Source organism: Castor canadensis, chromosome 7 (assembly GCF_047511655.1).
Source record: "Castor canadensis chromosome 7, mCasCan1.hap1v2, whole genome shotgun sequence".
Taxonomy (NCBI): Eukaryota; Metazoa; Chordata; class Mammalia; order Rodentia; family Castoridae; genus Castor; species Castor canadensis.
In genome coordinates, this window is record NC_133392.1 from 109,915,843 (window position 1) to 109,940,117 (window position 24,275).

A 24,275-nucleotide genomic window follows, 5' to 3' on the forward strand; every position below is an offset into this window, starting at 1 on the left:
CACCTTTTACCTTTAAAAACTTTCTTTGACATAGGGTCTTGTTACATAGCCCAGGCTGGCCTTGAACTCCAGATCCTTCTGCCTCAGCCTTCCCAGTGTTAGGATTACAGGTGTGCACCACCACCCCTGACAGTTTCACCTATTTTTAAAGGTTTGCTTTGTATTTTATCTTATTGTGTCCTTAAGTTTCTTTGCAGGTTTGAAATGGTTAAGAAGATTAAAGTTGACCATGGCATTCACAGGTGGGCTGCTTTCAGTTTGGCAACTGACCTGCTAGGTTACAAACTGAATGCAACTTGAAATGGTACATGACCAAGTCACTGGAGGCTCCCAAACTGTTCATTGCATATAGTTTATTTCACTAGACTGCAATTTTATACACAGTATGAGGGGTTTTGGGATAGCACATATATAATTCACTTTCTGTACTGCTGAAGAACCAATTTTTTTTTTACATTATATCATAATACCTTATCATTAAAACATTCAGTGAATTTTTCCCAACTACATATAAATGGAGATTTACCACACACGGGTACAAGAATGTCTTTATAACATATTTGAATCACAAAATGTGAATCTAAAATACATCACTGTAATTAGAACACTACTTTAAAATTACAATGCTCCATGTCATAGTAGCCAGATTTGATTCATCCCTGTATAAATCTAAAGCAGTTAGGTGGATGACTTCTTAAATAACTGGCAGCAGCTTTTAACTATGATTTCAAAAGAAATCTTTAAGAATCCAAATTTCACAATTTTAAAATGTCTTCCCTCATGTAGTTAATATTCTCAGAGTCAAAATGAGACATTTTAAAATTTATAGTATTTAAAACAAGGAGAATAAATCCAAGCCTCCCTAAGCTGAAAGGCTGGGGTCGTAATAATAGATTTCGTAGAAACCTAAGAAAAGCATTGTATGGGAGACGGGAATGAATTCTAAAGAAACATCCAATTTCTTTGAAAACATCTTGGGTTCCTCCACCCCTCACCAACCTCTGTCAAACACAGAGAAAGAATACTGCAGTACGAATAAAGATATGTCTCCATGAAATGATGTAAACAAATCAAAGGGAAAGACGTCTTCATTTTCCCATTCTGTAGATTGGAGCAGTGGGACGATAACCAGTTAAATAAGAGAACTCCTCACTCAAAGAACCACTTCATCACACACACGACAGCTAGGGGTCATTGCTGACAATTTCTCCCATGTTTCCTTGTCTTTCCCCCAAAGTTTGAGATTGTTTGAAAATTCAATAAATAGTAGAAAAATAATCCTTTACTTAGAAACTTTGAGATGCATCGTTTAGAGCTGAAAGTGAGTTCCATACAGCAATTGTGGGGTCTAGGTACCGAGAAGCAAAGAGTGATCTTCAGTGCACATGCTGGTGCCTCCTGGATGTGCCATGTCCCTGGTCTCTGGTTGAGCAGACTTTGCTCTCTTCCAGTTAAGGAGAGCTGAGGGCTCCTGGCTCCTGGAAACATTCCGCTGGCTCAGCTTCATTCACTGTGCGTGTCTGTGTTTGGAGGTTGGCCTTCTGTTCTGTTCCCTTAGCATCACGTCAAGGTCATTAATCAGGCTACCCTCCTCCATGTCAAGCCAGCCACCTATACTCACAAATGTGGCTTAGTGGTTGTTTCTTAGTTTTAAAACATGTCAACAGGCAGCAAATGGGTTAAACCACTCTGGACAAAGCACAAACACAAGGGGTCTCCTGTTGTGGGTTTTAGGCTGACTCTTTTTCTTTCCAGAACATTCTGAATCTCTCAGGCCCCATCTTCTCATGGAGGTGAGGAGATCATTAGCATTCTGCATCGACAGTGTGTACTGTCACAGCTGCCTGTAAGTGGTGGCTGTGATGAAGGGTGGGGTGGTGTGAGCGGTAGTGATGGAACTTGTGACTTAGTAGGGCTGCAGTCTGAGGCGGGGCATCCAGGTCTAAGTCCTCATCATGGTTTCCCACATCAACCCCAGCTGACAAGGGGTCATTGTTGCATGGAGGATTCTCGCTGTCTTCCTGTGGGCTCATGGTGCTGTAACCTAGAAAAGGAATAAAACAAATACGCAGCAGTCAAGATAGAATTTCTAGGACACTGGGAGGTACTCCTGTCTTTATGATACAGAGGTGCAAACATCTGCATACCATCATGAGATGCTACATTAGCTTAAGAGATCTACAATTAAGGGTTTTGCTCTTAAAAATATCTATAAAATGAACACATAGTCATTTTAGAGAAAATATAGGGGAAAACAAAATAATTGAGAATCCTCACCTCTTGATATACTTCCTATACAAGAATGAATATAGAATTTCTAAACCTGACGAAGTCACCGTAAGAAGGGGACTAAGGTAGAAAGGAGAGAAATAGAGGGAATGAGGTTATAATACATACAGACATAGATATGTCACAATGAAAAACCCTGTATAGCTATCTTAAACAAACAAAAATGTCTTTTTTGTTCTTTCCAAAAACAGAGAACAGGAGAGCAGAACAGGTCCTGTCTGTTGGGGTGGTGGTGGGGGGTTAGTATCAGTGGGGGAGAGGAGGATATAAGGAAAGGGTGTAGGAGGGTAAATATGGTGGAAATACTCTGTACTCATATATGTAAATGGGAAAGTAAGATCTGCTGAAACTATTCCAGGAATAGTGGGGAGGGAGGATAAAGGAGAATGATGGAGGGGGTGAATTCAACTATGACATATTGTTAGAACTTTTGTAAATGTCACAATGTACCCCCAATACAACAATAACAAAAACAAAGAATCCTCACCTCCAATCTCCAAATCAACAACATTAAGCCTGAAATCACCCCACGTAACCCAGTAACAAAGATAACTATCATTGACATTTGGGGAGCTATCCCTCAGATTTCTTTTAGAGATTAAGACTTTCTCTTGCATTAAAGAAATCCAAACAAACTGGGCTCCAGTGGCTCACGCCTGTGATCCTTGCTATTTGAGAGGCTGAGATTGGGAGGATTGTAGTTCAAGGCCAGTCTCGGCAAACAGTTTGAGAGACTCTTATCTCCAAAATAACCAGAGCAAAATGGACTTGAGGTGTGGTTCATGGAGTGCCTGCTTTGCAAATGTGAAGGCCTGAGTTCAAACTCCAGCCTTATCTAAAAAAAAATCCAAACAAACAGGCATCAATAGCTTCAAGAGACAGATGTGAACAGGACTCATCAATTGCAGCTGGTGGGGACAAGTTGAGTTTCGAAATAACTGCATGTAATGGCAGGAAGGACAAAATCAACTGGCACCATTACCTGCATACCTCCTCTACGGCAGGCACTCACGTCAGTAGTTCTCGCACATCAACAAGGCATGCATTTTAACATTCACCTTATAAGGAAGGGAAATGGAACTTGCCCAAGGTTCTGGTACCTAATAAAAATACCAACTCCATACCCACCCATACCAACTAAAAAAAGGAATCAACTATTCTCTATGTGAGCTGGCTTGCCATGTTTAAAAATTAATTTCTGTCAGAATTCTAAGTAATATATGTTTCAAAAGAAAATGCCTTGTTGATCAAAGAACTCCATTCCAAGAACACTGGCATGTTTTTAAATATTGCAAAAATCTCCCTTTAAACGTTTTGAGGAGTGACAGCTCATTAGTATTTTGCTGCACCCATAGTTAGCATCAATCAGCACTCACCCATGGGTTGTGCTAGTCACATTTGTGGTTGCAAAACTGATGTGCCTGCACACAGCCAAGCAGGAGTAGTCTGCAGTGGGAAATGTATGCTCTGTGCGAAAGCAAGAAAGGCGAACTTGTGTCCTCAATGAAACACGACAGGGTTATTTAACTATCAGTCCAATCCTGGTTATGCTTCCCATATAGCTGGAATGACAGGCGTGTACCACTATGCTCAGCTTTTTAATTGGTTGAGATGAAGTCTTGCAAACTTTGCCTGGGATGACCTCGAACTGGGATCCCTCCCTCTTTTCCCTCTGGCTTGGCCATGCAGCAAGATGGCTTGACCACAGCTCACTATTTGCAGCTGTGAGGTTTGAGGAAAGCCCCTGTGTAGAGCTGATTTGAGAGAGCGGAAGGGAATCCTCCCTTGTCTCTTCCAACTTCTAGTAGTCCTAAACATTCTTTGGCTTGGGACAGCATCAATGCAAGAAATGGTTATTGGGCACCTCCCATGTACAAATCATAGTACTGGGCACTGGGGGAGGACTGAGATGAAAACTCGGTCCTGCAGAAGGAACTCAAAGGCAGTGTGTGAGAAAGCAGTACAAGCATAGGTCATTCCATTACTCATTCACTGCAGAGCGTATGGGCTGGAAGGGGAGATGACGAATCATGAATAAGGCATGTCTCCTTTCCTTAATGAGTTTACAAGTGAGTATGAGAGAGATGTTTACAAAGCTAGGCTTCCTCTAGTATAGATAGTGGTAAGTGCTATAATTGAAGTGCAGAGAGGGAATAACCAAGACTGGCTGGGGGAGGGGTAACATTCCAGAACTTGCATTTTAGTTGGATTTAAGTGTATTTTGGTAAGCAGGAGGAACTAGGAAGAGACTGACCGCAAAAGTGTGGCGCTGCAAGGCTGTGTGTTGACCATGTGGCTTGGACGTGTGCTAGCAGCTAGCTAGAGAACAGGGCAGCTGGGAAGTGGAAAGGTTCATGGAAGGTAGACCATGAAGCCATGCCAAAGAGGAGGGGATGTTTTTGCAGAATACAAGGTTTGCAGTAAAGACAAAACAAAACAAAAAGGCCCAACACAATTACTTCTGTGTTCAGAGAGTTCTGCTGACAGTTTGGAGGATGGACGAAAAGGAAAGGAAGCTATGGGAGGAAGAGTGAAGATGAGGACTGGGACTGGACGGCCACAGGAGTTGGCAACACTCTGAAGGTGGGAGGATGTGGGAGTGAGGGGCAGTGAAAGGTGACTAACTTTGAGTCAGGATGGTGAGAGAGGGGACTTGGGAGACCCTGAGTCTCAGGAAAGAATGACTTTTGGTTTTGCACACCTTGATTTTGAGAGTCTACGGCACATATTTGACATTAGTGAGAAATACAGGCATGTCATCTGCAAAGTTAAGGTGAAAGAGGGTATCTCTCATTACCGAGTGTCTTCTTGCTGTCAGGTGTCAGAGGCTGGGCAGAGGAAGGGGGAAGGGGAGACCTCAGCCCCTGACAAGACCAGAGTCAAGAGGGGGACACACATGTGATGGAACAGAGGCATACCAAAAGGAATGTCAAGGCTTGTGAACTTGGCTTAGGTCCCTGAGGAGGTGACATTTAGGTGAACCCCAACATAGGCCCTTCTAAAGTAAAATCCTCATTTATAGCCATTTAATTAATGTCCTCATCATGACACTGTTTGGTTTTATCTGAGGGGTCCCCAGCAAGCTCATGTCCTAGGGGCTTGGTTGTCAGCTGACGGACCTTTAGGAAGCATTTGGATGCTGCAGACTCTGACCTGGTCAATGGATCAATCCCCCGATGGAGCCGTAATAAGCTGGCATCACTGGAAGGTGGTAGAAAAGAGGAGGCGGGGCCTAGCTGGAGGAAGTAGTCACTAGAAAAGCACCTGCAACAATATGCTAGCCCCTTCCTGTCTTTCTTTCTGACTCTTGGCTATTATAAGGTGAACAACTGGGCTCCACCATGCCCTTCCGCCATGATGCTTTGCCTCACCAGAAACCATGGAAACCTCTGAAACCCTGAGCCTAAACAAATCTGTTCTCCTTTTAAATGCTTCATTGTAGGCGTTTGTCACAGCAACAGAAAATACCAATACAGATACTATAGCTCAAACCTCCTTTAACTTCTTGTTTTAAAAATTAATGGAAATCTGAAGGGGGTGGTGTACAAGTTGTGGAGAAGCAGGGGAAGAACAAATACATTTTTCTCCTCACTCAATAAACTGACTTCTCAGTGTCAGGCAGTTCTGCTGAGCACATGAGGACAGGCAGGCTCCCTGACTGGGGCAGGAAGCACTATTTAAACACAAAGGTTGTCTGTGAACACTTTCAAAGGCAGATGTAGAAAAGTGTCTGTGAAGATAGTCAAGTGAAAGATGGCCTCAGGAAGGAGGCCAGGCATCCATAAAGAACAGAGAGCCTAGGTTAGACTTTGACACCGTGGCACTGTGCTTTATGTAATTTATCTGAGGGTTCCCAAGAACTTTTGCTTATAAGGGATGCTAGGTCTCTCTGGGGGACACAAGCACCATCTTGTGGCCACAGAGCATAACTGCAGGAGGATATCTGGGCACCTCCAGAACATGGTTTTTAAGGTTCAGCACTTGCCTTTTAAGTATTTTGGGATTTGCTAAGAACGAGGGGAAATTATCTTTTTTTTTCTTTTCCAAAGGTAAAGATGTTTCTCAAGCATTTATATACACATAAAGTTTCTAATGAGATAGTAACCAACATAAAAATTCACAAATAAACATACGTTGGTGTTTAACTTAATCACAAGCCAGTAGCATGGTATTTTCAAGAGAAATATCAGGCAAAGCAGATACATGGTTAAAAATATGTAGGTACTAACTATTTCTTTACCACATGAGAGAAACAGTTGGCTGAAGAACAATCACTCTAAGTGATACTAGATTTTTTTTCTTGTGGTGGAACCAGAGTTTTGAACTCAGGGCCTCGTGCTTGCTAGGGACAAGTGCTTACCACTTGAACTATGCCCTCAGCCCTTTTTGCTTTAGTTATTATTTGAGTGGGGTGTCCTATTTATGCCCAGGCTGGCCTGGACTGTGATCTTCCTATTTACACTTCCCAAGTATCTGGGATAATAGGCACATGCTACCATGCCAAGCTTGTTCCCTGAGATGGAGTTTCTTAAAATTTTTGCATGAGCTGGCCTCAAACTATGATCTCCACCTTCTAAGCAACCAGGATTATAAGTGTGAGCCACCATGTACAGCTTAAGTGGTTTTAGAATATTGTCAAAACTGGGGCTGGTAGCCAAGCTATGGAAACAGCCAAGATGCCCCACTACTGATGAATGGATTAAGAAAATGTGGTGTTTATACACAATGGAATTTTATTTAGTCACAAAGAAGAATGAAATTTTGTCATTCACAAGTAAATGGACAGAACTGGAGAACATCATCTTAAGTGAAGTTAGCCAGGCTCAGAAGGCCAAAAATAGCACGTTCTCCCTCATATGCGTATTATAGACCTAAAACAAATGCAGTAATTTTACTGGACATGGGTCACACACTAAGGGGAGAACACATATGGGAGGAATAGGGAAAGGGAAGGAAACCTGCAACTTAAATGTGGTTGATGTGCTCACTGAATAGAAGTGAATATAATAATCGTAAACAGGCAGAACTCACTATGGGAAGGGGAATAGGAAGTAGTGAAGAGGTCTGGTAGAGATGAACCAACGTGGGTTGCAATACACAAGTGCATGGCAGCAACGCTAGGAATCTCTCTGTATAGCTATCTTTATCTTAAACTAGCAAAAATGCTGTTTTTCTTATTATCTCTTATGTTTTCTCTTCAACAAAATCGGAGAACAAGAGGGCAGAACAGGTTCTGGTTCCGCCTGGAAGGGGGGTGGGGCAGAAGAAAGGTGGCTCAAACAATGTAAACACATGTGTGTAAATGGAAAAATGAAAAAAAAAATTAGGGCTGGAATGTAGTTCAGTATAGTGCACTTGCCTACCCTGTGCAAGAACCTGGGTTCATAGCCAGCAGCATCACTACCACCAAATGCTCCCCACTCCAACACAAATGCCTCTACTTTTCAAAAAATATTCTAGATTTGAGTAGTTTCTCTTTAAAGATATAAAAATTAAAATCAGATTCCTTTAAAATACAGAGCCCATTGGCAACATATAATAATTTAACATAAAAACATACTCTGAAATTTCCGCATTTAGCTTGGTGGTATTCAGTCTAAACTCTAGGTTATGTCACTGCTCTGAACCCTACCATGGCTCTAGTCTGCTCAGCAGTCATGTACTTATTTTGAGTTTGCTTTTGTGTCTTGCTCCCAAGGACTCATGGAAATACTCCCTGAGCAGCAAAGAACCCAGGAACCTGGGCACTAGCTCTGTTCCCCCAGGGGGGCTGGGTTTCTGATTTACTGGCAGATAAAAGGGGACTGTCCCTCCTCCTTTTCTTCTTTGTTCTACCCCTCTTCTATCTACGGCAGCTGTCACAGCCCACCTTTCACCAGTCTCTGGGACAAACGCCTTCATTTATGGTTTCCTCTTATAGTGAAAAGTCCTTCAGGGAAAGGTGGGGGTGCAGGCAGAGGGTGAGGCCCCAGCACCAAGCCTATTGTGTTATTTCATTTAACCCCCACAGCAGCTTTACCAGGTAGACATTTTTAATCTTACTTTTAAGAATTAGGAAACGGAGGTCAGCAGTAGCTCACTAAGGTCTCAGTGTCTTGTTAAGACAATCTCCAGGGAAAGGTGGTGAAATGCAAAGTGAGCTCAGCATGGCCCTGTCTCCTAAGCATTTCCCTACAGCAGGAATTCCAATCCCCTCCAGGTAGCAGCAGACTAATACCTGCACCACAAGGGAGAATCCACAGGTGAGTAAGACTAGATTAGACCTTATCCTGTCCACGTCACAGGGACAGTCACTTGATGCCAGCACTTTTAATAGTGACCCACCACTCAGGGCCAGGTTTATGACAGCATGCAATTAAGCTCAATCCATTTCATGATGCCTTTGGAATATGTGCAGTGTCAATTCCACTTCCTTGGGTGTTGCATTCTATCTGCATGAAAAACTATTTTTTTTTTTCCCAATGGAGATAACAGGGATCCAATTATTGTGAAAAATGAAAGCAAGCCAGCCTTAGCTGGTTCCTCAGGTTTATCTAAGCTACTGCTTCATGTGCCATTTTATGGAGACAGACCACGGGAGGGGCCTCGAACCTTGGGAAACATCACTTGGAATTCACAATTTGGTACTGATGGGGGGGGGAAGAGGGATGGTGGGGGAGAGAGGGAGAGAGAGCAAGTGAGTGAGTGCTGGACGATTTGGTATTACTCCTGAATAAGAAATGATTCCTGTTGAACTTGAGTATCCCAAACCTGCTTTAGTATTCAAAGGAGAAGCACAGAAACTGCCTAGCAGCAGAAGGATTTTATGCAGGTTCAAAGCTTTTTCAGGAAAACAGCCAGGAAGTTTGCCTTTCTGCAGAAACCTGAAGGTTCTGTTTACTTGGTGGGAACAATGTCATTCAGAGCCCAAATTAACAGCCTCCAATTTATGAAACAGAGCTGCAGCTTCTCCTGTTCACCAGAGGGGATCTAAACCCCGGCAGGGACACAGGCTGCTTGGAGAAAAATCGAACTCCTGCATTTTTTAACAGAAGTGTGAAAACACATTATTTGAAGGTTTTTTTCTTCTTTCAGGATCTGAAAAAAATTGAGGCAAAAAGTCTTAAACACATTATTTATTAAAAAGTTTTCTGGGAGGAGCTGGGTGCCAGTGGTTTACACCTGTTATCTTAGCTACTTAGGAGGCAGAGATCAGGAGGATCATGGTTCACAGCCAGCTCAGGCAAATAGTTCTTGAGACCTTATCTTGGAAAAAACCCATCATACAAACAAAAAAGGATTGGTGGAGTGGTGGAGTGGCTCAAGGTGTAGGCCCTAAATTCAAGCCCCAGTACAGAAAAAAAAAAAAAAAAATTCTAGGAGGAAAATAAAGATTTCTGCAAAACTTAATCTTAAAAACTAAGAAAGATTTTAATGGCTGGGCATAGTGGCTCACACCTGTAATCCCAGCTACTTGGGAGGCAGAGATTGGGAGAATTGCAATTGGAGGTCAGCCGTCCAAGGCCAGTACTGGACAAATAGTCACTACCTTATCTAAGAAACAATTAAGGCAAAAAGGGCTGGAAGCATGACTCAAATGTAGAGCATTTGCCTGGCAAGAAGCATAAGGCCCTGAGTTCAAACCCCAGTAATGCCAAAAAATAAAAACTATGTAACTTCAGCATGAAACAGAAGGGAGGGAGGGAGGGATGAGGATCACATAACGTAGGAAGCTGGACCTTACTTACCATGATCGCTTTCTGTTCCTGAGCGACCCCAGTAACGTCTTCGCCTCTCTGGACTGTGTGCGTGTCGCTCAATGACCGCAGCTATGAAGCGAGTATTGCTGACTGTAGGAAGCAAGGTTGGTTAGCCGCACTCTTACCCACCCCTTGATCTGCTCACCTACATGGTGGGGGCTTACTCTTTGCAGAGCTAGAATAATTTTTTACTTAGAATGGATGTGGGGAGAGGTTATCACTCATCTCCCACCCATGTCAAATGCAGCTGAAGCCCGGGGTATCAACACCAACAGAACTCTCTTTTGATAAAGAAAATGCTCTGTCTCTACTGACTTGTATACACTAGTTAATGAACTAAAAAAATGCACACTGCAGACTTCCTTTCTAAAGCAACAAGAAGGAGAAAGAAGGGGTGAGATGCTTCAAGACCAAAGCTCTTAATGCAAAAAACGACATAAAAAAATCTGCTGAGATTTTCTAAAACAAAGACCTATACTTACTCCTAGTGGAAAAGGGAAAGAGAGAGAGGAAGAGGGAAAAAAAAAAGAAAACCCACCGTGTCAAAGCTTCTTAAATTTTAATACAAGCCAAGAGGACATGAGAAGGAATATTTATTTTGGATCAGCCTCCTGCTGGCACGGCTGCAGCGAGGCATCGGAATACTTACTGATGCCCCTGTCTTCGTGGCTGTCCTCGTCCCTTTCATCTCTGTCATTCTCCAGGTTGGACATACGCACTGACATTTCTACCCATCATTAAAAAGAGAGAAACATGACTATTTAATCAAACAAAACCACCTGCTTTAATACCCTGCTGAGTGCTTATTTGATGGCTGGGTGACAGCGATCTATCCATCAAGAGCAAATCCTGGGCTGGGGATGTCGCTCAGTGGTAGAGTGCTGTCTGGCATGAGCTGGGTTCGGTCCCCAGCACTACCAAACAAAACAAAACAAACAAACAAAAGAGTGAGTCATATTTTGGAAGACTAATGTCCCCTCTTCTCTTTTAAAAGGTCGGGGGGCGGGGGGTGGTTGGCAGGGATCAAACGAAGAACAAGAAACAGTAATCAAGACGCATCAGAAATTGACCTCTGAAGAGAAAAGAAGTTGTCCATCCTCTACCAAAGCACGGAAATACAAGACAAGCACTGCAACACCACAGCTGACTGCTGAGAGAATGGTGTCACAGAAGACCACCAAAGGCCAGGCGTATGGCAACACCGGATGACGGCCTTCCTTAGTCTAGTCAAATCTCACCAAAGGCAGGGGCTTTTGCTATTACTTGGGACCCCTGTTAGGGCTGCAGTTATAGTGAAACTGTCTAACATCAGCCTTTGCAAGGCTGAGGAAAGAGGCCAGGAAGAATGACACGTTTTCTCCATAGAGGTCAGGTTAACATATCCCTGAGGCTTTAGGAAGGATGGGGACTGCCACGGTTTTATTCCCTTCAAATAAGTACAGAGAGTAGACTTAAAACTCTTGAGATCAAGGTTGCGATTACAGATTAATTCTTGGGTGCTTGACTTTGATTACTTCTCCTGTTTTAAGAGATGTGACTATTTCATTGTGTGTTCAGTCACATTATAATATAACAGCCAGTGCAAGAAAACAGACTTGTGTTTGGGGCGATAATGATCTGAAGTATCTCTGATTTGCTTGTCTTTTCAGAACTGCAAGGACAGTGCATCTGAGACACACAATTTCCCACCCAGGGCCTAGCACCCAAACTGGCAAAAGGCAGGAACTAGGGGTTTTTCTGGGGAATCACAGTGGAGCTGGCAGGGTCTAGGCACTAAACACTGGGGACTTCTGAGATGGCCTCAAAGAAGTCGAAGATATAGCACTGCTCTTAAACCTTCCTAGAGGCTTAAACAATTGGCCATTGTCCTTCTGGCCTTGGAACAACCCACAGTAGGCTTTGGGATTCATTTTGCACTCACCTTGGGCAGCAAGCGGGGACATATGTTGGTGACTCCGGCGGTGAATCTGATGTCGGTAGGCATACACTGCGAGGACCAGCACCATGGCGCAGCCCAGGACCCCTCCAGCCACAGGACCCACGGGGGCACTCTTGATCATGTTTAGGGCGATCACCTCATCACCTTCAGGAAAGAAACACACATGATCCTTGCCAAGATTTCCCAAGTGTGGTGGGAGGGAGGAATGGAAGGAGAGTGGTAAGATGGGAAGGAGCAGTGTGGGAAGGGGTTTGGTGAACAGCTGTCTACACTGTGTGTTCCTCAGAGACCTACCAGATTATGGGATCAGGGGCTTTGTTGAATGCCTGGTTCTCAAATGTTACTTGTTAGAGAAGAACACAAATGGCAAGGACCATGTGGGTGAGGGGATGGAAATCACTTTCAGATGCAGCACCAGCGTAAACAGTTCCAGTTACTCTTGGAACAGAGGAAACATCACCCAGTCCAGGGTTGAGAGTAATGTGCGCCTCTTTAGGGGTCATGTGACACATTCACTGAAATAAGGGGCATGAAGTACAAGAAATATGTGCTACAGAGACCAGATTTCAGATCTTTTCGGTTCCCTCCAAGGCACTCTCTGCTCTGCACTCCCAGCTAGGGGCCTGCTGATGGATGTGTAGAATGACTTTCCAGAACAAATTCACATGAACTCTGCCCTCACCTGGTCAGTAGTAACATGTGAGCTCACAACCCTTTCTCACATATGTACTTTTCTTCCTCTGGATAGGCTAATGTGGTGAATATTAAAAAATAAAGGTACAAAGATGGCTCCCAAGTTATATTTCCAGTTATATCTTTCATTTTACGATGATGCAAAAGCAAAATGCATTCTGTAGAAACTGTGTGGTGACTTTGGGATTTGGGTCTTTTCTTTGGCTAGTGACATGTCAAACAGCATCTCTCATGATGCAGTGCCTTGGCAGTGTGACACAGCTCCTGGTCAGCCGTGGAGTTACAGGGTTAGCAATTGACACTCTACAGTGAACTGTGTTACTAGGTGGTGCTGTTCAATGGGTTAAGTGTAGCAAATGCATTTGATATATTTTTAAACTCACATCAGGTTGATCAGGACATAGCCTCAACCCTAAATTGAGGAGCCTCTGTATTAGCTAAAGGTTTAAAGATTTGACTCACCTGCCAGCTAAGAATTAGGACTTCATGCTAATTCTAGGAAGAATGTCTAAGGAGGGGTATAGTCTCCTTGACAGTATTTCCAAGTCTTGACGCTGGATGCCAGGGGCTCTCTTCCCCATTACGTCCCTGTCTCTTTCCCTAAGCTGCTATGGTAGCACTGGGTAGCTCCGGTACCTGCTAACCCTAACACCCGAAATATGGCTCAGAGCTGTAAGACTGCTGCTTTGTGAGCGTTGTAAGGGGGGAAAAAGGGCCAGGCTGCACAGGAAAGAGCCTGCACACTGCTGGCTCTGTGCTTCTGACAGCTGGGCCGCACATTCAAACGCACTCCACAGTTAGTCATGTGGAAATCAGAGCCCATGTTTCTCAGAACAAGCTTTATGGGAATACATTCCAGGCTTGTAAAATCTGGCAGCATGGTTGGCTGCTCACTGTCTCTGCACAGAATATCTAGCAGCTCTGAAGGCAATTATCTCCCTTGGTTTTGTAACTAAAGACTACTGGCAAAGGAATTAGAGGAGGTGGGCAGACGATTATTGTTTTAAGATTTCTTTCCCAGTTTTTAGGCAGGAAAGTTGTATTCAAGAATTGAATGGTTCTGGGTTCCCAATACACATACCTATTGCTCCCATGTCATCCACGTAGGGACTTTTGGCTCCCACAATCCCCCCGAAGCATTCCTTCTGGGGTGCACAGTAGGATTTGTCCAGGTGAGTCTTTCCATCACTGTCCACCACGCACCATTCACAATCCAGCACACCGAAACAGTCCCTGTCAGAGACAGCACACTTTGTTATCGAAAGCACTGTGGACAGGAGGGCACCCCAACCCTGGCATCACACACTTGTTGAGGCTCTATTACTTACTAGTGCTATAAACAACTTGCCCTTTCATTTCCTTTCCTTGTAAAATGGGAATAGCAATAATCTTTCTGGAGAAAGCTGTTTTATGCCTCAGCCACTTGGAAACAAAGAGAATACAACTGTTCTCTGTGAATTAAATTGTGACACCCACACAGCGTGGATTAGTGCAGGTTTATTCATAATCATCTTAAAAGACCAAATGGAAATGGCCCCAAGGTTTGTGAGATTTTCATCTACCATCCCCCATGTGTGTGGTCATTATTTTTTTTTTTTAAGAAAAGAGCCAAATGTTAGGAAATACCAGGCCAGTTAAAACAGATTTCCCAATTGCAATTCTTAAAGCTTTTAATATATACATGCATAATGATTCTCTTAAGAGAATACGTTAGTGGCAGCATTTCCCAAACCTAACAGATGTGGGGTACGTAACATCCTAAATTCATCAGTGCAATGGGAGGCTGTTCCTCTGCTGAAGTACACACTAAAAGCAGGGATGGCTATCCTCTCTGTGCATTCACTCTGTTTAATTAAATGGCCACTGGCACCTCCAGTCTACCACAGCTACTGCTCCCAGGTTGGCTATCCAAAACACTCTAGAGAGGAGTGGGGAGAAAGCAGGCAACAAGTAGTTTTTAGTTGTCAAAAGTATCATGTAGCAGATTTACTTTCTAAGAAAGGAAAATTAATAAGCTTCAAAATATCACGCAGAACCTTACAGTTGGTTCTCTTTCTAGACCCCAGGAGATACCGCTCCCTTGTCTTGCTTCTTTGTCCCACATCCCCTCATGCTTTGCTTATTTCAGGAAAAACTTGCCCCTCTAACCTCTGTAACAAGTGGGAACTGAACAGTATCTAGTCTGGTGGATCAAAGGTTTATGGAAACCCATGTATCTGATAAACAGATCTATTTCTAAAGCATCTGGAATGGGACTATAATAAGCACTGGTTGGAAGAGTTCTCTGCTAGGTCTCTTACCCACTCTCTATCCTCTGGCTGCACCTGCTGTTGACACACTGGTGCAGGGCATCCTGCAGGCCAGGATCAATAGCTGTGTATGTCACCGGCTCCTGGTGGACCTCGCAGCTTGGGTTTCTGTGCAGGAAGCAAGTCTTGAGGTCAGGACCCACACCATCTACATTCCAAATTCATCATGCCCCTGTCCTTGACAAATCTGAGGGTATTTTTGGGGCTGTACTGGGGGGTTGAGACTCAAGGCTTTGTACTTGCTAGGCGAAGGGACACTACCATCTCTTTTTGCATTGTTTATTTTTGAGGTAGGGTTTTGCTTTAAGCCCAGGTGGGCTTCCTATTTGTGCTTCCCCATGCAGCTGGGATGACAGGTGTGTGTCACCACACCCAGTCATAATCTGAGTTTAAGTCCTGGCTTTGCCAATCAGTGTAACTTTGGGTCAATTATTTAACTACTCTTAGCTTCAATTTATTTATATTTGTATGCAATAGAAGTAATATATGCATGAAGTCATAAATATTCAACATAACAGGAATGCATAAAATCAAATGTGTTACCTCCCTTACTCACAGTCCTCAACTCTACTTCTCTGTAATCACCGTTAGCAGTTTAATGAGGGTCACTGCATACATGTTTTTCTATGCATAAACTGTTTATATATTTAGTTACACACACACACACACACACACACACAGTTTTAAGTTCTACAGAAGGGATTCTTCATATCATATCACATCAGTTTATTTAATTGATCTTAAAGTTTGTCATTAATATGAACAATGCTCCAGCATATCTGAATGCACCCGTGAAAAGTATCTGTATACTTATCATAGGTTAATAAAAAATCCAAGAGACTCAATATGCATAAGATACACATGCTGTTCACTTAGTGGCATTTAAATTTAAACCTCAAAGCAGACACCGTTTGAAATTTGGCTCCTTGACTAGGTTTATCATTACAATGAATCATCTTTGTACATCATCCCAACCTATAACAAACCTATAAAAGACCCCATATTATTTTGTATTTATGTGTGCCTATGGAGATCATGTACACATACTTATCCTTACATTCATGTGTATATATGGTGTGTGCATGTGTATAAATATATATATATATACATTTACCGGTTCTCTGCATTGGTGAGGTTGCCGGTGCACTCATTGACCTCTAGGGGGCACTCACAAGGACATTCACATTCATTTTGTTCCATTCTGAAAAGCAAAGAGGAAGTTACTAGACAAAGGGTCAATGACAACAGCATATTGTACATGCACTGGGAAGTAAAATAAAGAAGCCCTTTGCCCGTTTGTTTTATTTGACAATAAAAACAAATCACCAAAGGTTTTATATACACAATTGGCTTTAACCCACTGCCCCATGAACAAGGATGGTACAAACAAAACAGCCCTGACTACTTCTGTAACCCGGGCCTGTCTTTTCCTGTTCTGTTCATTTTGTGGATGGCACTTCAAGATGCCTGTCATCAGTTAAAATAGTAAATAGTGTGGTGAACAGGGATTGTGACCCATCCCATCTTTACCGGTGACAGTTGAGACAGAGTCGGTCCACCATGCTACAAGCACAGAAAGCAAGGGAGTCGCAAGTCTCATTGACAATGCCGACAAATGCATTGGTTCCTGGGATCCTCGCCAGTCTGTATTTAGAACAGTGGCTGCCGTGCACAAGGTTCGTCAAGTCCCCCTATAGAACAACCAGGGTGTCAGAAGTGACAGACAGCAATGCAAAGACTCAGGCTTACCTCCATCATCTGTGGAAAACAGTTTAAAAGAAAACTTTGTTTCTAATTACAAAAGCAGCGTACAGTCACTGTCAAAAATGTGGAGAAATGTGGCTCAGAGAGAATACAAGCATTCTCTGTTTAAAAAGCAGGAAGAAAAAATGACTCCTAATCCCATCAAGCAGAGATAATTCCCATTTAACAGTTGTGTATATTATGTGTTCTCTTTTATCTATCTATGCTTATACAATGTAAATCTTTATAACTGATTTTATAATTAGTTTTTAAAAAAACATCTCTTTTTGAAAAAAAAAATCTTTTTAGAAAAGCGTAAGAAACAAAAACTTCAAGAAGCCATGAAAGACAACTTTCAGGTGAGGAATAGGTTAAAATTTATTCAAAGGCAAACCTAATAAAACACATGCCATAAAACACATGCTTCTTTCCCTTGGCTAACAAACCTTTCTCCTTATAGGATAGAATAATATAATATTGAAAACCCAAAGCTGCTTTAAGAGGGTAGTTTCCTGCTTCTAGAATATTTAAACAATCCAACCTAACCAAGTATTCCTTTTCTTTATTCTATAGCAAGAAATGTGATAAGCAGTAATAGCAACAGGCTCATTATCCAGTTAGCCTCAATATTCAGGAATGCTTCAATTTCATTTTGGGATAACTTGAGCCAGTAAGAAATTATTTTAATTCACATTCAACTAAAATTTTGCCTTTTTGAAATATTGTTACCTGAAGATCCTGGCTTTGTCTGCTCAATACTCTGGAAGTCATTGCACAAATGATATCAGGTCCACAGAAAAGGACAGACTTTCATAGGATAACCTTTCCAGTTTTCCTCTGACCACTCAAGTTTGTCAATGTCCCCTTTAAGGCAGTGCTGCTCAAAACGGCACATGGTCTAACGGGGTAGTAGTGTTGTGCCTAGCTTTGAAAAAGATGCCATTCCATTTCTATTTTCATTTTTGAGCCCCTCTTTTCCACGGGGTGATTGCCTTTATAAACAACTTCCTGATATTTAGGATTTTCAGTGTAACCCAGTACATTTTAAAAAATTAATTACATGAAAAGCTTACTTCCTCTGAATAACTTTTTCAGTGTTAGTTCTGTCCTTCCCCATTTTAATTCTCTCCCAAGTAGGATTATTTACAAGTTAGTGAAAATATTCTTTAACCATGTAAATTCTGCAGCAACTCAAACTGCACAGAGTATACTAAGCTACAAAAAGAAATCATTTTCAGATGGGTTCCGTGAAGTTCCCATCTAATAGGGTGGGTGATCAAGACGTGACCTAACTTGGCCTGAGGAGTTCAAGGAGGCTGAGCGATTAAGACAGGAAAAGAGGAGCACATGGTACCACGTATATTTACACAAGAGTGTGGGAACAGGCTTCAGCAGATATTTCAAAGGGATAGATTGGGTGAGTCTTTAAACAAACAAAGCCAAAACAAAATACCAACTGTGTGATTTGAAAACATTCCCCTTTCTATTCCAAGATTTCTATCCCACGATTGTCAAATAGGGAACTGGACTGATATCCTGTCCTTGCTATGATTCTGTACTTCTAAGGCAATGAAGCAGCCAAGGGCACAGTTCAAGACATCAACCATGACTCCATTTCACATTTCACAATGGACCAGGAACCAAGAGGGCTAAGGACACAGCTTACCACAAGGCTGGTGTTGAATTTGTAAAACCTCTGGACTGTTCGGTCACTAAAGCTGTTGCACAGGTTCTTCTTCACAAAGTTAGGGTGGTTTAGGATATCATTTGCTACCAAGGGCTCCTAGCAGACCAAACAGAGCAGAAGACAAATGTCATGAGGTGCTCTCTGGCTGCTAGGTGAACTGGGTTCACCAGTTTTGCCTCAAGTACCTTGTGGGTGATGTGCTGCTGTTCCACAGGTGCATGTCCCTTGGGGTCAATGAGAGTTGGATGTGCCACCAGGTATCCCCTGTCCTCCATTATGAAGCACCTGTTCCAAAACAAGTGATGTCTTCATTCACATGAGTTGCTTGCCTATGCCTTGAGAGAGCATTTACCTTGCTAGCCCTGCAAAACACTGCATTTACCTTGCAACTGATACTCATTGGGAAAATGAAGGAAGGCTGGCTGGCTGGCAGATAAGCTGATACCTTATTCTTAAGATGTGGGTGACATGGGATATAGGCTAAGGTGAGAGCTATATGTCCCTCTGTGGTCACCTACATAGTTCTTATGTAGAATGTGTCCACTCAATCCAAGTTATGAGGGTCTCAAAATTATTTTGCAAAGATGTTAAAGTGGAATGGATGATTTTTTTTTTCCTCAGAGGAAGTAAACATGGATATTTATAGGCACAAACTTTAAGAGAACTATCTAATTTTCTTCTCTCAATGATAAACATACACAAAATACAACATCCGGGGTACAGAGAAAAAACATATCTGAGAGCTAGAATTGCTTTAATCAAGGCTCTCTTCTGCTCTATTCTACTCTACATTAGTTAGATCAGTTTGTCAGCAGCTCTGCACGTCCCCATTAAGGGCCCATGTGAAATTCAACAGTGACATGAAGCGTGGACCATGAGATTGAATTAAGAAAGCTATTTTTAAAAGCAGTCTGCATTAAATCAAGGGAATGCCCTTGCTTTGATCAGACATGTTCTTTTGAAATTGAGGAGGCAAAGACTTTTAGTTCTATAAGCCTCTTTCTGGGGAAATGTAAAAGAAGCAGTCTAAGCAGCTGAAATTTCACAAAGACTTTGGTTCAATGACTAAGTTAACATCAAAAGTACTACCAAGAGTACCCTCTGGTCTTTCTAGTACCAAAGATATGGGAAGCCTCTAATTACTGACTTGTAGGGAAACAAGGTTTTGGAGCATTATATTGTTGCTTTTGCTATGTACTCTGCCTACTTGTCTAAATCATAAACAACAGCATGCATCTTAGAAAAAGGAAAGAGGAGAATAAGAACAAAATCCTTCTTACTAGAACATCCAAGCCATGAACTCAATTTCTTATTCTGTCCATAACTAGATCATTGCCATTCAACTGGAGCTATCTGACATTTAGACATCTATTTCTTTTTACTTTGGCAGGAAATGGTATCCCTACAAGGCTTACCTTATTTTGTTGCCGCCATCTTGGTTACAAACTGGTAATAGGTCCATCAGAACCTTGTAGAAGTATCTAAGTGTGAAGTCAATGCCCATCACAGCCACAGTGTGCCCAGAAGACATCTGTGTACTGAATGCAAAATAGATCAGTGAGAACAATCGGAATGGCTTAAAAAGTAAAAGCTATGTTTAATCACAGGAACACTGTATAATATCAGAAATACACTCCTATCACCTGTCCCCACTTCCCATGCCTCAAAAAACTAAATGACTAATGTAAAGTAACGTGAAAATTTCATGAGAGAAGACACTAAGATTTAAGGCACAATTTTCTTTTTCTGGTAGTATGAGGGTTTGAACTCAGGGACTTGCACTTGTTGGGCAGCCACTCTACCACTTAAGCCATGCTGCCAGTCTTCTTGGCTTTGGTAGTTTTTTGGATAGGGTCTGGTGTTTTTGCCCAGAGCCACCGGACCTCCATCCAACTACTTAGGACTCCTGTAAAGCTAGGACTATGGGTGCATGCCACTGTGCCCTACTTGGCGTCTCACTAACTTTTTTGCCTTGAACTGTTATCCTCCTGCTCTCCTCCTCCTGAGTAGTGAATGTATGACTTTCTGAATAAGACCATTTCAAAATGTGAGTGACTGTGGAAGTACACTGTTCCCTTGATACTACTTACATTTACACTTGTTGACAAAAATGTGGGTGCAGAGATAACAGACTGGGAGGTTGCATGCCTGGCTATTATGGTTATTTCCATACCTTAATTACTTCCTACATTCGTCGATAAGGAAACTGAGCCCTCATGAAAATTGACTGACCAGTGTCAGGCACACAAAACTTAGTAGGAACAATGTCTAGTCTAATATTCTTTCCTCAGTACTGAGGGTGATTCTACTCAAGGTGCAGCTCATATTTAAGAACAAGACTCTTCTGGTTCATAGGCCAGGGCTTTCTCTGTTCCACAAGGCTAGTCTCAAAGAATGGCACTAGAGAAGGGAACGCTGTGCAGCATCCGGTGCTAATTGCTACCTTTTCAGCAGACCGGAAGACAAATCCTGGCCCTGCTGGTTTCTATTTATGTGGTTGGCTTCTTAGATGCTACTCAACCTTTTTTGAGGTTCAGTTTTCTCATCTGAAAATAATAGTACCTACTTCATAAACCTGCTATTAGGATTAAATCCTATAGTGTTTACAGTGACTAATGAGCTGCGTAACTAGCATACAGTAAACGCCCAATAAGGAAAAGTTACTTAGAAGAAAACAAAGTAATGAGCTTAAGCCCTCAGGCCTGGGTTGAGAATGAACTTGTCACTTTTTCTTTCTTCTTTTCCTCTCTCTTTTTTTTGATTAGTGCATATTAATTGTACAAAGGGGCTTCACGGTGGTATTTCCATACATGCATATATCCTCTGATCAGATTCAATCCCTCGATTACTCTTTCTTACTCCCTGCCTCCTTTAAAACACTTAACAGGTCTCATTACTCTATTTTCATACATGTGTATGAAGTACTTCGATCATATTTACCCTCCCCACCCTCTCCTTTCACCCTTCCCCCTCCTGCTGGTTCCAACCCCAAGAGGTCCTCCTGTTTTACACTTGTGTTATTCATATTATGTTTTAGGTCTGAACTTACCACTCTTTCAGAGAAATATAGCTAGCTATATCAACAGTGTCTCTCTTAGAACCTTGATTCTTTAAAAAGTCCAGTCATGCATAACTGGAGGGACCTGGATCACTTGGCCATGAACTCCTATATTCTTTTGGCTGAGAATCTGCAGGGTTTGTCCAACATTGTTTTATCATAATTTATCATTTATCATAATCATTTATCATAATCAATGTGTCTGATTTCTTTATAAAGAAAATACAAAAAAAAAAAGGGCAAAAACTATTTCTCATAGCAATCTTATGAGGCATTATCAATGACTGAGCTTGGGGACATGAGGTATTTAGCCAACATCTCAGTAATAGAAACTCAAATTCCAACGCATATTCCTTTAACCATTAAACCAGACCTGGAAGGTGTTCAAGAGTTTCTAAGCCATTTTAAACTATTTAATTTCCTATAAAGAAGCCAGAAAGGAATCATACTTTATTAATTTACAAATGAAAAAATTAGGCTTTGAATGGTTACAAGACTTTAAAGAGATCAATCAGATCTCCTGTTATTTATGGTAACAAAACCAGTACTGAAATCCGGCTTTCTATAATACTACACCTGCCCTGGTGAAATACCACTCAGGTGTTTTGAGATAAATTAATCTTATTTCTAAACTTCCCCTGTATGATTGCTATCTGCTTTAATATGATCAATATGCTTTAGAAACAGCATGCATCTTGCCCATATAAGTCTAGATTCATATTTTTACCTGTATTTCAGATAGGTATATTGTTACCATAGCAACTCAAAGAATTTCATAGGAAAAATTCAACTAAGCCTCCACTTCCAAGCATAACGGACCAGACTGTTTATGGTATGTGTGTGAGATTATCCTGTGACCAGTCCCTTAATCAATGACTGTACCTCAGCTCTAGCAGCGTTATCATTCTCCAGGAATGCGAAGTTAGACTCTTAGGCCACTAAAAATGCTTATGGAAGAACTAGAGCAGAGCTACTATGAGTAACCAGTAAGTGAGTGCTGAATTACAAAGCCGCTCCTCGAATTCTTGCCAAACCACCTCTGAAAACCCAGGGTGAGTGGGACTGCTTCATGACAGGTTGAATATTAGCTTACACTCTTTTTTCTGACCTGTTAAAATGCCACAAATTTAAAGCATGATAATGAAAATAACTGCCATTTGTTTGGGACTTGACATTGTCAAGTACAGTGTCAAGCATTTTGCATATATTGTCTCTAATTTTCATCATCATGTCAATTCAACAGAGAACTACCTCTGTTTTACCTGAGAGGTCATGGAACCTCCTTCTAATAGTAATAAAAGTAAGATTTACTATGCGCTTACCATGTACCAGACACTGTTCCTGGAGCTTTAGATGTACTATTTAATTTAATCCTTAAAATAATTGAGATGCTCCCTAATATTCCTCTCTCCTAGTGAGGAACCAAAGGCAAAATGGACTTGTCTATAGTCATACAAGCTGTAAATGGCAAATCTAGTTATTTACATTCTTAGGAAGGCATTGCATTCTCAAGCTGGCACATGAGGCCAAAATTACTAGTAGTCATTTGTATAAAGTATCTTTGCAGAGCCTGTCTATCAATATGATCATCAAAGTCAAAACTATGGTTGGGTGCCAGAAGAGGTAGACGACTTGGAATCTAAACTCCATTAAGTGAAAAACTTGCAGCTTTAAATAGTCAAATTACATTCAGCTAAGAAAAATATTCAGATGATGAGGTCTGTGAATTGCATGTTGAGCAGGGAAAAAGCAGATGCTTATTCTGGGGAATATATACATATTCATAAAGCAACTTAGTAGACAGAATCCAGGTTTTAAATTGCCATTTTTTTACTCTGGTTAAACCTGTGCAGTTTTAACAAAAACTATAAAGAAGATTTGAACTCAGAGGTTTCAAATTTGAAAGTTCACACTATATTTCCATCATGCTTCATTTGGAGGGGCGCAATAAATATTTGTAAATAAACCAAATGAAAATTATTCCACTCATCCAAACCCCAATCAATACATGTATGCACATATATACAAGAGTTACAAATCTGCCTCTAGCCCTGCCTCCTGAACACTACAGAGAGAAAGTTAATGACTCTGAGTAATGAGTTGGTAGGTGAGGAGAACCTGATGGGACAACTGAAGGCTAAGACACAACTCACTGCAGCTCTAGTCCATGGGACTACAGTCAAAGACCAAGGTGACTGATGTCCCCTCAAGGAAACAGCCTATATTCACTTTTCCTCAACTGATTAGAGAGAGACACTTGTAGGTATATGTCCAATAGATGGCCTGTTAAGGGAAACATTGAAAGGTCTGTTCTAAGTAAGTGTTTTCTTGTTTGTATGTGAAATACTGTATGATAGGATCAGGTGACAGAGCCAAACAGATACCTGGCTCTAACAAAGGAATCAACATTTGGCTGGCTGCAAGGCACTGCCTTTCATAGAGACACAGGCCACAATTCCACACCACCTCCATCTTTACTCCCAACGAACTTGTGTTAGAGGAATTCTACTGAACATCAGTCATTTGATATATAATGAACACAAGTGAAAAGCATAAAGTTGAGCAAGAAAATCTGCCTCCTATAAATTTTAAGGCATCATTTCCCATACCAGTCAAAATATGGCTTTCCTTGGTTGCTATGGGAAAACAGCTATTTGGATAATGAACGGATTAAAACAATGTGTGTGACTTGCATCTCTGCTACCCTTTAGCTGACATTTGTAGCTTTAGTACTAAGCCTCAAACTGTAGGAAATGTAGCACTCTAAATATATTAACAGTGATATTGCTGTCATATAGCAATTCCGGGAAAATCAATT

General features: G+C 41.7%; 1 protein-coding gene across 1 annotated transcript in view; it reads right to left on the reverse strand.

The window, feature by feature from the left end:
* Positions 1–333: 333 nt before the first annotated feature.
* Cachd1 (cache domain containing 1) overlaps positions 334–24,275 on the reverse strand; it is a 200,526-nt gene continuing 176,584 nt past the window's right edge. The window contains exons 17-27 of the mRNA XM_020184245.2: positions 19,815–19,937; positions 18,585–18,684; positions 18,379–18,495; positions 16,500–16,660; positions 16,084–16,170; positions 14,961–15,077; positions 13,742–13,893; positions 11,950–12,111; positions 10,678–10,755; positions 10,017–10,118; positions 334–2,044 (exon numbers count right to left, since the gene is read on the reverse strand). Coding sequence (XP_020039834.1) covers positions 1,806–2,044; positions 10,017–10,118; positions 10,678–10,755; positions 11,950–12,111; positions 13,742–13,893; positions 14,961–15,077; positions 16,084–16,170; positions 16,500–16,660; positions 18,379–18,495; positions 18,585–18,684; positions 19,815–19,937 — 1,438 coding nt within the window. The 3' untranslated portion in view covers positions 334–1,805. The remainder of the gene's footprint in view (positions 2,045–10,016; positions 10,119–10,677; positions 10,756–11,949; positions 12,112–13,741; positions 13,894–14,960; positions 15,078–16,083; positions 16,171–16,499; positions 16,661–18,378; positions 18,496–18,584; positions 18,685–19,814; positions 19,938–24,275) is intronic.